This window comes from Bos mutus, chromosome 4 (genome assembly GCF_027580195.1).
Source record: "Bos mutus isolate GX-2022 chromosome 4, NWIPB_WYAK_1.1, whole genome shotgun sequence".
NCBI lineage: Eukaryota > Metazoa > Chordata > Mammalia > Artiodactyla > Bovidae > Bos > Bos mutus.
In genome coordinates, this window is record NC_091620.1 from 15,462,325 (window position 1) to 15,477,333 (window position 15,009).

Sequence of the window (15,009 nt, forward strand, 5' to 3'; positions counted from 1 at the left end):
CATACAGATGGCTAACAAACACATGAAAAGATGCTCAACATCACTCATTATCAGAGAAATGCAAATCAAAACCACTATGAGGTACCATTTCACACCAGTCAGAATGGCTGCGATCCAAAAGTCTACAAATAATAAATGCTGGAGAGGGTGTGGAGAAAAGGGAACCCTCTTACACTGTTGGTGGGAATGCAAACTAGTACAGCCACTATGGAGAACAGTGTGGAGATTCCTTAAAAAACTGGAAATAGAACTGCCTTATGATCCAGCAACCCCACTGCTGGGCATACACACTGAGGAAACCAGAAGGGAAAGAGACACGTGTACCCCAGTGTTCATCACAGCACTGTTTATAATAGCCAGGACATGGAAGCAACCTAGATGTCCATTAGCAGATGAATGGATAAGAAAGCAGTGGTACATATACACAATGGAGTATTACTCAGCCATTAAAAAGAATTCATTTGAATCAGTTCTAATGAGGTGGATGAAACTGGAGCCTATTATACAGAGTGAAGTAAGCCAGAAGGAAAAACATAAATACAGTATACTAACGCATATATATGGAATTTAGAAAGATGGTAACAATAACCCGGTGTACGAGACAGCAAAAGAGACACTGATGTATAGAACAGTCTTATGGACTCTGTGGGAGAGGGAGAGGGTGGGAAGATTTGGGAGAATAGCAATGAAACATGTAAAATATCATGTAGGAAACGAGTTGCCAGTCCAGGTTCGATGCACCATGCTGGATGCTTGGGGCTGGTGCACTGGGACGGCCCAGAGGGATGGTATGGGGAGGGAGGAGGGAGGAGGGTTCGGGATGGGGAACACATGTATACCTGTGGCGGATTCATTTTGATATTTGGCAAAACTAATACAATTATGTAAAGTTTAAAAATAAAATAAAATTAGAAAAAAATAAAAATAAAAATACAGAAAAAAAAAAATAGATGGCCAAGGTTCTCTCTTCTGGCTACTTCCAATCAAGAAGTGTCTATACTTGGTTGAAGATTATATACTACTTCCCATTTTGCTGTTGTTCAGTTGGTCAGTCATGTCCTACTCTATGCAGCCCCATGCACTGCAGCATGCCAGGCTTCCCCGTCCTTCACCGTCTCCCGGAATTTGTTCAAACTCATGTTCATTGAATTGGTGATGCCATACAACCATCTCGTCCTCTGTGGTCCCTTTCTCCTCCTGCCTTCAACCTTTCCCAGCATCAGTGTCTTTTCTAATGAGTCAGCTCTTCTCATCAGATGGCCAAAGTATTGGAGCTTCAGCTTCAGTATCATTCCTTCTAATGAATGTTCAAGATAGATTTCCTTTAGAATTGACTGACTGGTTTGATCTCCTTGCAGTCCAAAGGACTCTCTTCTCCAACATCATAGTTTGAAAGCATCAGTTCATTGGTGCTCAGCCTTCTTTGTGGTCCAAATCTCACACCCATACATGACTGCTGGAAAAACTATAGCTTTGACTAGACAGACTTGTATCAGCAAAATAATGTCTCTGCTGTCTATGTTGGTCATAGCTTTTCTTCCAAAGGCCAAGTGTCTTTTAATTCCATGGCTGCAGTCACAATCTACAGTGGTTTTGGAGCCCAAGAAAATAAAAATCTGTCACTGTTTCCATTGTTTCCCCATCTATTTGCCATGAAGTGATGGGACTGGATGCCATGATCTTAATTGTGTAGATTAAGTATATCTTAATTAAGTATAGCCTTCTCATAGGTAGGTCATATGCCACACATTCTAGCTATTTATTCCCACTGTAAATAAAATCTGAAGTCATTAGCAAGCAGATTTTATCACTTCTTAAGATGTCAGCTCTTTTTTCTTTATCAGTGAGATAAATTTATATACTTGAATTTTACATTCTAAATGTCACAATTCATTAATCTTACTATTTTAGAGCAGCTTTCATTTGTATCTCATTACATACTTTTCATAATATGCCCATTTCATGTATGCTTTACAATTTTCAGAGAATCCTTTCAATTTTTGAGGGGTATCTTTTTTTGTTGTTTTAATTTTGAAAAAAATAATCAGTCATTACTTCTTCAACTGTTTATATTCTATGCCTTTGTTTTATTCTAGAACTTCAAGTCTTATCACTGAAATTCACACTTTAACCTATTTATCTATTTACTCCCACAATTTTTCAGTTTAATTGACACATCACTGATATATACTAATGTACCTATTTAAATTGTGCCATTTGCTCATTTTTATATATGCATACAGCCATGAAACCATCACCACAATCAATATAATGAATATATCCATCACCTCAAGAGGTTTTCTTTTTCCACTTTTTAACTCCTTTCTTCTCCTTCTGGTCCCCCATCCCTACTCAGTTATTGATCTGCTTTTATTTCTGTATATCAATTTGCATTTCCTAGAACTTTATTTGCATTGTACAGTATGTACTTTTTCTCCCAAGATTCTTTCACTCAGCATAGTTATTTTGAGACTGATCATGTAACATGTGATGTTGGAGAAGACTCTTGAGAGTCCTGTGGACTGCAAGGAAATCCAGCCAGTCCATCCTAAAGGAGATCAGTCCTGAATATTCTTTGGAAGGACTGATGCTGAAGCTAAAACTCCAGTACTTTGGCCATCTGATGCGAAGAACTGACTCTTTGGAAAAGACCCTGATGCTGGGAAAGATTGAAGGCAGGAGGAGAAGGGGACGACAGAGGATGAGATGGTTGGAAGGACATGAGTTTGAGTAAGCTCCGGGAGTTGGTGATGGACAGGGAAGCCTGTCATGATGCAGTCCATGGGGTCACAAAGAGTCAGACACAACTGAGCAACTGTACTGAACTGATGTAACATGTATCAGTGCCCTTTCTTTTTTATTGCTGAATAGCTTCCACTATATGGTTATAGAATGGCTTCTCTGATAGCTCACCTGCAATGCAGGAGACCCCAGTTTGATTCCTGGGTTGGGAAGTTCCCCTGGAGAAGGGATAGGCTACCCACTGCAATATTCTTGTGCTTCCCTGGTGGCTCAGAATGGTAAAGAATCTGCTTGAAATGTGGGAGACCTGGGTTCAGTGTCTGGGTTGGGAAGATCCCCTGGAGGAGGGCATGGCAACCCACCCCAGGATTCTTGCCTGGAGAATGCCCATGGACAGAGCAGCCTGGCAGGCTACAGTGTCACAGAGAGTCGGACATGACTGAGTGACTAAACACACACAGATAATTTCAGGATATTCCTCTCATGAGGTTATTTCCTGTCAATGTCTACTTGTTTTACTTCTGAGATCACTATCTAGTTCTTTTTAGTATCTATCTGTAAATCTTTTATTTCTCCCTCTTGGATGTGATCATTACTGCTGGTTTTTAATGGATGGCATTACTTATGTTATATTTTTGAGCACCTGAGCCTTTTATTTCCCCTGTTCTTCGCTTGCTATTATATCTGGAGACATTTGTATTGACGTTTTAACTTTGTTAGCTGACTTATGGCATATTTTTTCTGTGATTTTGCCTTTTTTTTTTAGGTTCTTTGCAGTCAGCTGTTTGTCTCTCACCCTCTTTCCTTTTCTTCTCTATAATTTGGTGATTTTTATCCTCAGCTTCCTAATCCTCAGTGCAGAAACACATTTTACATGGAGGACCCTGTGTTCTTGCCTGCCAGTGTTACTAGGGAATCATAAGTCCAGTCAACAAGCCAATGGGTACCTTCTCTTGGCTTAGATATGCCTGTTTTCCAAATTCCTTAAGTGGCAGTGGTCCCCTACCTTTGGGGCAGTAGGGACCAGTTTCATGGAGGACAGTTTATCCACAGACAACGGTGAGGGAGCAACGATGTAGGGATGATTCAAGTACATCAAATTTAATGTGCACTTTATTCCTAATTATTATTGCATCAGTTCCACCTCAAATCATCAGCATTAGCTTCTGGAGGTTGGGACCCTCTGGACTATACAGTCTCCTATTACCTACATCTCTAAGTCAGTAAGCAGTTGTTTCAGCCTCTTTTCACAGCAAGTTAGTCCTGGGTTCGTTTGGTTTTCAGCTCTGTCCTAGGCTTCCTCTTGGTAACACAGACAGGGACGTGCATTCACCAACACTCCCCAGGAACCCAGTGTCCCTCTGTCTGTCCCCAGCCCCGACTCCAGCAGGAATTGGTTATGCTCCTACTTACCACTTTGCATTTCGGTTGCATTTCTTGTGCATGGAGAAGCTTATCATACTTTTGATCCTGGATATGTCTTTTCAATTTTCTTTTTATCTATCTTATCTAAAAATTATATGTGTTTAGAGCAGGAGGTCTCCCAGCCTGAACTCATAATGCTATCTGGCCTTCAAGTCTCCTTTTCAGTTTATTCTTTTCATCTGATACATATTTCTCAACCAGTTATTAAAGGTAGTTCTAGCCTTAATTGAATTATTTTCTACCTTTTCCTGTTAAATTAGAATTGAGGCTTGTAGTCTCCAGTGGTGTTATAGCCACTTGCTTAGGCATCAGGTTTATGCAAGAGCCATTTATCACTGGAAAGAAACTCTATGCCCTCTCTTGAACCACACACAAAGTCTCTTGTTTCTGTTAGCTCTCAGAGGTACAAATTACAAACAGGAAATGGCTATCACAGTTATAAGCTATCTCCGAGTTTAGAGTGCTGATTTCATCCACTTCTCCAAGTTTTTTATTATAATTCTTTACTCAAGTAACCCCAGTGGGGGTGAACATCCAGAATGCAAACGCTGAGTATCTTATAGTTCACACACACACACACACATATCTGGAGGGGGAAAATATGTGTATTCAAGAGAGAAAAAAAGGAGAGAGAGATGAAGGGGCGGAGGAAGATGGAGAGAGAGGAAAGAAAAGATAGGGCAGGAATAGCATCTCAGTGTTTAGGGAGTGGCCGGAGTTTTGTATAAGGACACATCTTTCAAGTCATTGTAAAAATTTATTAGCTACCTAATAGATAATTTGGCTTTATTATTTCTAGGTAAAAGTTATTCTTAAATCATCTCAGAATCTAAGAGTTTATGACTGTTCACTATCTTTGCCTTCTTGTTCTCCTCTTTGACTTTCCACTTAGTTCCCTTGAGCCATCACTGTATCCACTGGGAAACACTTCTGTCCTCTTTCATATATTCTCCATAGTGTTTTGGGGGAGCCCTTCTGCTCTCTTATATACCATTTCCTGAGGTTTTTGTCATGAAAGAGGTATCATTCTTAGTCTTTAGATCGATAGAGGTTACACATTTCACAAGCCAAATGAACAAAGAAATCAACTTCCCCAAATTACATTGCGAGAGAGATCAAAAGAAACAGAGAACTTCCCATCTATCTTTCCACCATGCTTCTCATGAAAGCCTGACATTTGCCCTCCCCTGGAGGTTGATCACTAGTCTCTTCACATTCCCTTCAGCTAAGGAGTAAGTTTTAACTTATATTTTTACTGCTTTTAGACTTTTGCCTCCCTTAAAGTTGACCATAAATTCATTTATTTAAGTAACGAGGTAAATGAGATTAAGTAGCTATCTATTAATTGCTTCTTTATTGAAAATTTGTAACACAGCAAAAAAAAAAAAAAAAAAAAAAGGGGGGGGGTAAATTAAGAAAATTTATCCTGAAATTCATTTTGCAAAATTAGTTAGGGGAACTATTCTAAATTGCATCAATCAAATGCACATATGTTTCTTATTTTACTCACAGTCATACTTGCTTTTTTATTTCAATAACCGAAACCATCCTGTTGCTTTTAGTAATGCATATAGAGAAATTCATATGCAGCTGGGTATAGGATTTTTCCAAAGTTTGGAACAATCTAACAGATAAGGAAATATATTTATTATCTCTTGATGACTAGATACTGGTATCCCCCAAATTCATATATGAAAGTGAAAGTGTTCACTTTCGTTCAGTTGTGTCCAACTCTTTGCAACCCTATGGACTGAAGCCTGCCAGGTTCCTCTATCCATAGAATTCTCCAGGCACGAATATTGGAGTGAGTATCCATTCTCTACTCATTCAACAATGGACTGGCTCCAAATTGGGAGAAAGTGAATGTGAAGTCGCTCAGTCGTGTCCAACTCTTTGCAACCCCATGGACAGTAACCTACCAGGCTCCACAGTCCGTGGGATTTTCCAGGCAAGAAGACTGGAGTGGGCTGCCATTTGAGCTGTATATTGTCATCCTGCTTATTTAACTTATATGCAGACTACATCAGGTGAAATGCCAGGCTGGTTGAAGTACAAGGTGGAATCAAGATTTCTGGGAGAAATATTAATAATGTCAGATATGCAGATGACACCACTCTTATAGAAGAAAGTGAAGAAGAATTCAAGATCCTCTTGATGAGGAGAAAGAGCAAAGTGAAAAAGCTGGTTTAAAACTAAACATTCAAAAAACTAAGATCTTAGAAACTGGTCCCATCACTTCATGGCAAATAGATGGGGAAACAATGGAAACAGTGACAGACTTTATTTTCTTGGGCTCCAAAATCACTGCAGATGGTGACTGTAGCCATGAAATCAAAAGATGCTTGCTCCTTGGAAGAAAAGCTATGACAAACATAGACAGCATATTAGAAAAGCAGAGACATTACTTTGTCGACAAATGTCCATCTAGTCAAAGCTGTGGTTTTTCCAGTAGTCATGTATGTATGTGAGAGTTGGACCATAAACAAATTGAAAGACACTTATTCCTTGGAAGAAAAGTTATGACCAACCTAGACAGTAAATTAAAAAGCACAGACATTAACCTGCCAACAAAGATCTGTCTAGTCAAAGCTATGGTTTTTCCAGTGGTCATGTATGGATGTGAGAGTTGGACTATAAAGATAGCTGAGCACTGAAGAATTGATTCTTTTGAACTGTGTTGGAGAAGACTCCTGAGAGTCTCTTAGAATGCAAGGAGATCCAACCAGTCCATCCTAAAGGAAATCAGTCCTGAATATTCACTGGAAGGACTGATGCTGAAGCTGAAATTCCAATATTGATGTGAAGTACTGATTCATTGGAAAAAACCCTGGTGATGGGAAACACTGAAGGCAAGAGGAGAAGGGGATGACAGAGGATGAGATGGTTTGATGGCATCACTGACTCGATGGACATGAGTCTGAGTAAGCTCTGGGAGTTAGTGATGGACAGGGAAGGCTGATGTGCTGCAGTCCATGGGGTCACAAAGTTTCAGACATGACTGAACAACAGCGCTGAACTGAGCCATCCTCTTCTCCAAGAGATCTTCCCCACCCAAGGATCAAACCCGGGTCTCATGAATTGCAGACAGATTCTTTACTGTCTGAGCCACCAGAAAGACTAATCTATGGCTCTTCCAAATTTTTGCAGAATTCTTGGTAAAATCAACACATGGATGACATATGATTATTGGAAATGTTAAATACTACAAAAAGGAAGAAAGCATAGAAATAGCAAATGAAGTACAAAGCTGGGAAAACAAACTCAAATGCAGGTTATAAGGAAAGTGATTCCAAAATGTATTGCAGACTGGATTTCCCAGGATAAAAATTATGAGTCAGAGAAGTGCAGATTTTGTAGGCAGTACCTTCAGGATGAAAACTGGGGTAAGGGAAGGGAAGGAAATAGAAATAGGCAGAGGCAGTAGTCAGTATGCGATACAGTCTCCATGGAAGCTTCAACTTCCAATTTCTCAGGGAGCTCTGAGACCAGACTGTGGTGACTATTTATAGTTTTCCCCAGTTGGGACAATGGTATTGACCATTTCTAGCCCCTGGATTGGAGAAGGCAATGGCACCCCACTCCAGTACTCTTGCCTGGAAAATCCCATGGATGGAGGAGCCTGGTAAGCTGCAGTCCATGGGGTCGCTAAGAGTCAGACTCGACTGAGCGACTTCACTTTCACTTTTCACTTTCATGCATTGGAGAAGGAAATGGCAACCCACTCCAGTGCTCTTGCCTGGAGAATCCCAGGGACGGGGGAGCCTGGTGGGCTGCCATCTATGGGGTCGCACAGAGTCAGACACGACTAAAGTGATTTAGCAGCAGCAGCCCCTGGATAGCCCATTGTTACATCTGCATACCCCTAGGAAGGGACATGACCTTGTATAAAATGCCTCTTTTTTAACCCAAGGAATCCCTGAGGGGAATCACAGCTACATTTGGTCTTCCAGCAGCAGTGTAACTATCTGAAAGAATAAGTCCTCCAGTCATATATTAGAAGCAAAATGGCAAATCACAGCACCATTGCAGAAGTAATATTTGGAGTGAACTTCCTGATCCTTGAAAGAGAAATAATATTTAGAGGGAGTATCATAATAAGTTGAGGGAGGATCTGGGAAGGTATAGAGGGTATGTTCCAGGTAAGTCTTTTGTTTGTGAAGGCGTGGACCATGTATTTCTGGAGGTAATGAGGATCAATTGAAAAATATTGAACTAAGATTAACTATGATTAGATCTGCCTTATAGAAACATCATTCTTGTACAAGTGTAGTTTGGATAAATACGGGAATGAAGACTGAGAAGGTAGTTGTGAGGTGGTTATACACACGTTCTACAGATAGCACACATGTAAACTAAACACACACACTTTATATAGATGGAGCATTTAAAAGTGTTTTTGGAAGTATAATTTAGATATAGTGAAATGCACAGATGTAAAAGAGAAGTTGATTTTGAGCAGAGGTTAACACATTACAGCTCTCTGGCCAGCCTCCCGTCTTTATTAATAAAATTTTATTGAATCACAGTCACGCTCTTGTTTCTGGGTCTTCTGTGGCTGCTTCATGCTACAGTAGCAGAGGTTAGTAGTTATAGATGTAGCATGGTCTGCAAAGCCTAAAATACTCAGTGTTTAAACCTTAGAGAAAAAGTTTGCAGACCCTTGATCTAGGGTTTACTACTTCCAAGTAATACCGTATCATTTCAAATGTAGTAAAAGAAACTCAGTACAGTACACTTGTTCCTTGCCTCCTATCCTTTGTGCTATTGTAATCAAACATTCTACGTCTACATCTGTTATAAACCCTCTTATTCATTGTTACTGTTTTGTTCCAAGCAATTATCTTCTAAAGAAATTTTAAAAGCATTAACAAATATTTCATATTTACTGACACGTTTACCATTTTCAGCATTTGTTTCTTCATGTGATTTCAGCATGGCCAGGTTTCCCTGAAGCTGAAAAATTTCCATCTCTTATACAACATGCTTATTGATGATAAATTTTCTCAGCATTTGTCCTAAGTATCATTATGTTGCTTTCATGTTTGAAGGGTATTTTTGCTAGATGTATAATTTTACACTGACACTTTCTTTTTCTTTTCTTTTCATCACTTCATTTCTTTGTTCACTGGCTTGCACTGCTGTTGTTAAGATGTTATTGCCCTCTGAACACTTTAAAGATTTTCTCTTTAGCATGGTTTTTTAAGCAATTATTTATGGTGTGCCTTGGTGTATTTTTCTTTGTATTTACTCTTCCTGGTCTTCAGTCAATTTCTCAAATATTTACGCTTGTATTTTTCAACTATTATTTCCTCAAATGTATTTTTTTTTTCTGCCTCAGTCTCTACCCTTTCTGCTTTTCATACTCCATTTGCATGATTGTTCAGTTCAGTCCAGTCGCTCAGTCGTGTCCGACTCTTTGCAACCCCATGAATCCCAGCACGCCAGGCCTCCCTGTCCATCACCAACTCCTGGAGTTCACTCAGACTCACGTCCATCGAGTCAGTGATGCCATCCAGTCATCTCATCCTCTGGCGTCCCCTTCTCCTCCTGCCCCCAATCCCTCCCAGCATCAGAGTATTTTCCAAGTCAACTCTTTGCATGAGGTGGCCAAAGTACTGGAGTTTCAGCTTTAGCATCATTCCTTCCAAAGAAATCCCAGGGCTGATCTCCTTCAGAATGGACTGGTTGGATCTCCTTGCAGTCTAAGGGACTCTCAAGAGTCTTCTCCAACACCACAGTTCAAAAGCATCAATTCTTCAGCACTCAGCTTTCTTCACAGTCCAATTCTCACATCCATACATGACCACTGGAAAAACCATAGCTTTGACTAGATGGACCTTAGTTGGCAAAGTAATGTCTCTGCTTTTGAATATGCTATCTAGGTTGGTCATAACTTTCCTTCCAAGAAGTAAGCGTCTTTTAATTTCATGGCTGCAGTCACCATCTGCAGTGATTTTGGAGCCCCTCAAAATAAAGTCTGACACTGTTTCCACTGTTTCCCTATCTATTTCCCATGAAGTGATAGTCAAGACATTTAATGTTAGCCTACAGGTTACTGGACTACTCTTCATTATTAAGCCATATTACCCACTGTGAGCTTAGGCCTGAATGGTTTATCTGACCCTGTATTTGAGTACACTACTATTTTCTTCTCAGTTTGGTGGTGCTAGCGGTCAAGAACCTGCCAGTGCAGGGGCATAATAGATGTGGGTTTGATCCCTGGGTTGGGAAGACCCCCTGGAGAAGGAAATGACAACCCACTCCAGTATTCTTGCCTGGAGAATCCCATGGAGATAGGAGCCTGGTAGTCTATAGTCCATAGGAGTGCAAAGAGTCAAACAGGACTGAAGGGAGTTAGCATGCACTATTTTCTCCTCAGTTTCTAATCTGCTGTTAAGCTCATCTAGTAAATGTTTTATTTCAGATATAATTTCTAGTTCCAAAACTCCCATGTTGTTTTCCTTTGTTGATTCTTTTCTCCATTAAGTTTTCATATTTGTTTCTTCAATATTTATACATTCTTGTTCAAGTAACATAACTAATTTATAATCTCTCTTGTAAAGTTGTACTCTGTTAATTTCATCATCTGTGTCTATTACCACTGACTGACTTTTCTCTGGTTATGAGTCATATTTACTGCTTACCCAAATATCTAATATTTTTTTTAAAGTTTTTACTGGACATTATGGATTCTATGTTGTTGAGTCTCTTTCATATTTTCATGGAAGTCTCATGAAAAAATAAACTTCCATGGTCTCTCATAATTGAGTGTTAAGTTTCATTCAACCAAGGGGTTAATTCATTTGTGGATCAAAATGATCTTTTTTCAGACTTATTACCAACCTTTTTTCAGATGTGTTCTGAGTAGAATTGGCTTCTCTGGTGGCTCAGATGGTAAAGCATCTGCCTACAATGCAGGAGACCTGTGTTTGATCCCTGGGTCAGGAAGATCCTCTGGAGAAGGAAATGGCTACCCACTCCAGTCTTCTTCCCTGGAAAATCCCATGGACTGAGGAGCCTGGTAGTCTACAGTCCATGGGGTTGCAAAGAGTCAGACATGACTGAGTGACTTCACTCACTCACTCAGAGTAGGATTAGAATTAGAATCCTTATTTTAGGATAAAATTATTCTACTCCCTTTCTGAGATCTCTGTTGAATGCCTGCTGCTGCTAAATCGCTTCAGTGGTGTCCAACTCTGTGCGACCCCATAGATGGCAGCCCACCAGGCTCCCCGTCCTTGGGATTCTCCAGGCAAGAATTCTGGAATGGGTTGCCATTTCCTTCTCCAATGCATGAAAGTGAAAAGTGAAAGTGAAGTCTCTCAGTCGTGTCCGACTCTTAGAGACCCTATGGACCACAGCCTACCGAGCTCCTACGCCCATGGGATTTTCCAGGCAAGAGTACTGGAGTGGGGTACCATTGCCTTCTCCTAGGGTTGAATGCCTAGGGTTGCTCAAATTCTCTCAATCTTGTCCAGTATGAAATCAAACTACTCCCAGGACTGTGCATCTTCTGGCTGTTGTTCATTTCAGATCTCACTTCTCTTTGTCTTATTGAGTCTTAGTCTGCAAATACACAGCTTAGCATTCGTCCAAAGTCTAAAGTGAAGATACTCACTGGTGACCCAATGGACATTCCCAAAGTTTCCTCTCTGCACAGCTGCCCCGTCCCTGATACTCTGTCCTAGAATTCTGGATTCCTCGAGAGCCTTGATTCTGCTCTTGCTTCAATTCAGAGATGCTGCTGCGTCTGTCCAGAATATTCTTTTATGCCATGGTCTGGAAAGTGAACCATGCAGAAAGCCAGGAAGCTGGCAGGGCTCACCTCATTTGTTTATCTTATCTCATGAATCAGAGTGCAGTACAGTGTCTTGTCTAATCTCCTAAAAGTATAATCCTATACATGTTGTTGGATTTGTAATTCTTTGTGGTGGGAGAGCTATTCCATCATAGTTGAGAACAGAAATAAGCCCTGTAAATATCATTATATGAGTGATATATCAGTGATGATTTTCAAAATGATCTTTATTAGCATAGACTTCATAAAATAAATTATTTTATTGTCAGCTTTTAAATTCCTTATTTGAAGAGTGAGGCATATGTTCTCATATACTGTACATTGGATAATGTGTTGACTATTTTCCTATTATTTACTACCATTAGTTATCAAACTAACTCAAAAAATTATATTGCTTCTTAGAACTGAGCATCATGCCATATTTTCTGTAATCTATTTATGTGAAATCATAGTTGTTTCACATAGTGTTATAAATTAGGAGTCTTTTTGTTCTAGGTTAGTGCTGTTTCTCTAATGGATATTTTCACATTCTTACTCTTTGCCAGTCGTTTACTTTATTTTACCAAAAGAAGCTTCACTTCATCTAGTGACTCTATGATTTTCCTAGAAATGTGTTCATCTAGAGTCATTGGTTGTATGGCTCTTAAATGTTAGTGAACATATGGACTAATTTACTATATATTTTAGGTCTCAGGAGTCGATGTAAGATGAGGCCTCATCTTGAGAGCTAGTAGTGTTCTTTCAACCCTGAACTTTCTAAAGTAAATATATATTTTAGAGTGTGTATGGTTGCATTTTGTTTCATTTATGATCTACTTAAAGATAAATCTTTACATGAGGAAATGTTAGATTGCTACATATCTTTTCCTAGTGATTTTTAGTTGAAGAATTCATGGTAAATTGATCAAGCCTCAGCCAATTAGAGTTTGACATGTACTAATAAGATCTAATTGAGGAATTATGAAGACATTTGCTCAGGAGAAAATGAGCACATAATTACACCATAAAGGGGTCAGAGTGTCAATGTTACCCTGCTAGAAGAATATTAGTTGAAATCCCTGTGGCTTCTATAAAGGACGCTTGATAATGTATCTGTGAAGTATAGTACTTCCAATGCCAATTAAAAGATGTAGAATGATCTGTTGTCAGTTGTAGAAGTTCAACATTAAATACCTATTTCCCTCCTCTTGTCTCTACCTTATTCAGGTGCTGGGGGATGGTCTCCATCAGACAGTGACCATTATCAGTGGCTTCAGGTTAACTTTGGCAACCGGAAGCAGATCAGTGCCATAGCAACTCAAGGAAGATACAGCAGCTCAGACTGGGTGACCCAGTATCGCATGCTGTACAGTGACACTGGGAGAAACTGGAAACCCTACCATCAAGATGGGAATATCTGGGTGAGTCACTGTCAGAAAAAGACACAGAATTGAGTTTGCAGATATTTGAAAAAGATAGTGGATTCTGGTGTGTTCTTTGGCTGAGGAGTAGCTATCTGACTCCTCCCATCCCTGGTACAGTCTGGGGAAGGGCTTGGGAGTGAAGTGGTTGGAGACTGATCTTGCTATTTTTGTTTCCTTGTGTGTGTGTCCTCTGGTACTTTCTGAGAGAGAAAAGAAATGTGAGCAAAGCAAAAGAAGATGGGAAAATGAAACCAAACCCAGAATGCCCTACCCTGCCCCACCCCAAGCCTTTTCTTAGTGATGAAAAACCCTTATCTTGCAAAGTCAATGCAATGGATGTCTCCTCCCGCAACCTCTGGTGTATTTCACAGACAATAAGACCACCCAATAAACTGTGTTGAAACCTGAAAAAAAAATTAGGTAAATAATTCAATAATAGAATTCTTTAAGCACAATGTTTTAAGTAACTGTATTTTAGTTTGTAGCACAGATCTGCAGTGGAACAAACTATGCAAATTCTGAACTGAGAATTAAGTAAATAGAAGGAAAAAACAAAAACTATTTGCCTCTGCCAACTGAAAAAGATTCACAACTTGAGAGCTGTGAGTTAACATTTATTTGGGGCAAAATGAGGCTCCAGCCTGGGACGCAGCACCTCAGATAGCTCTGAGAGACTGCTCCAAAGAGGCAGTGGGGGAAGGTCAATCTATTAGATTTTGGTGAACGGGGGAGTTCAATACAATTAAGTGCTCATTTTACAAAAGGTTTTCTGCTAGTCTCGAGGAGCTAATGTCATCATGAAGGGGTTTAGAACCACTCCGTAGCTACTGACCATATGTATGAGGAGGACAATAAGGTAGAAAAATAGTTTTAAAGAAAAAGCAAATAGACCAGCCATAGCTCTGGAGTACATTAGACACCATGATGAGCATCCCCTTCTCAATTTTAAGTATTTTAAAATATTACTAGTCCTCATTCTAAGGTGTGTGCACTTGTCTGTATTTATGTATTAAAAATTACCAAGAGGCTGTTTATTCATACATTCTTGTTGGTTGAAGAATGTTTCTTTAGGCTGCAGTTTCTATCCAAGGCTTAGGGCAATGAGTCTCAATCTGGGCTACGCTTTTGAGTTGCCTGAGAAGAATTTAAAGTATATGAATGCCAGGCCCACCCAGGCAAATTAAATTAGAATCATGTAAGTAGTATTTTATATTAATGACTCTGATATTTTTTAGGAACAGAGATCTTCAATTTGAGTAAAATATTGAAATTATAAAGAAATAATTTAGAGGAGTAGGAGCAGTGAGATAGCAAAGAAAATACACATAATGGTAATTTAAACCCCTACTACAGATCTGTAGGCATCTTATTATTATTTTTTTATTCTGAGGAAAAAAGGTAGTATAATCCATTTACTCTTAAAACTATATTAATTAAATTGGAAAGCTGTGTGTATTCAATCAAATATTCACAACATATAAATTAATTATATATGTTATAAAATACTAAATTTTAAGGGATCTGTTTTATTTTTTTTAAGGCAATCATAACCAAAATCAAGTAAAGTCATCAATAAGATACAAAAAGGATGAGGTGGGAGGAGGAGAAGGAGGAATGGGAGGAATTTGTTTTTAATTTATA

General features: G+C 39.3%; 1 protein-coding gene across 1 annotated transcript in view; it reads left to right on the forward strand.

The window, feature by feature from the left end:
• CNTNAP2 (contactin associated protein 2) overlaps positions 1 to 15,009 on the forward strand; it is a 2,330,533-nt gene that overhangs the window by 746,303 nt on the left and 1,569,221 nt on the right. Inside the window, exon 3 of the mRNA XM_070369076.1 lies at positions 13,172 to 13,365. Within this exon, the coding sequence (XP_070225177.1) occupies positions 13,172 to 13,365 (194 nt within the window). The remainder of the gene's footprint in view (positions 1 to 13,171; positions 13,366 to 15,009) is intronic.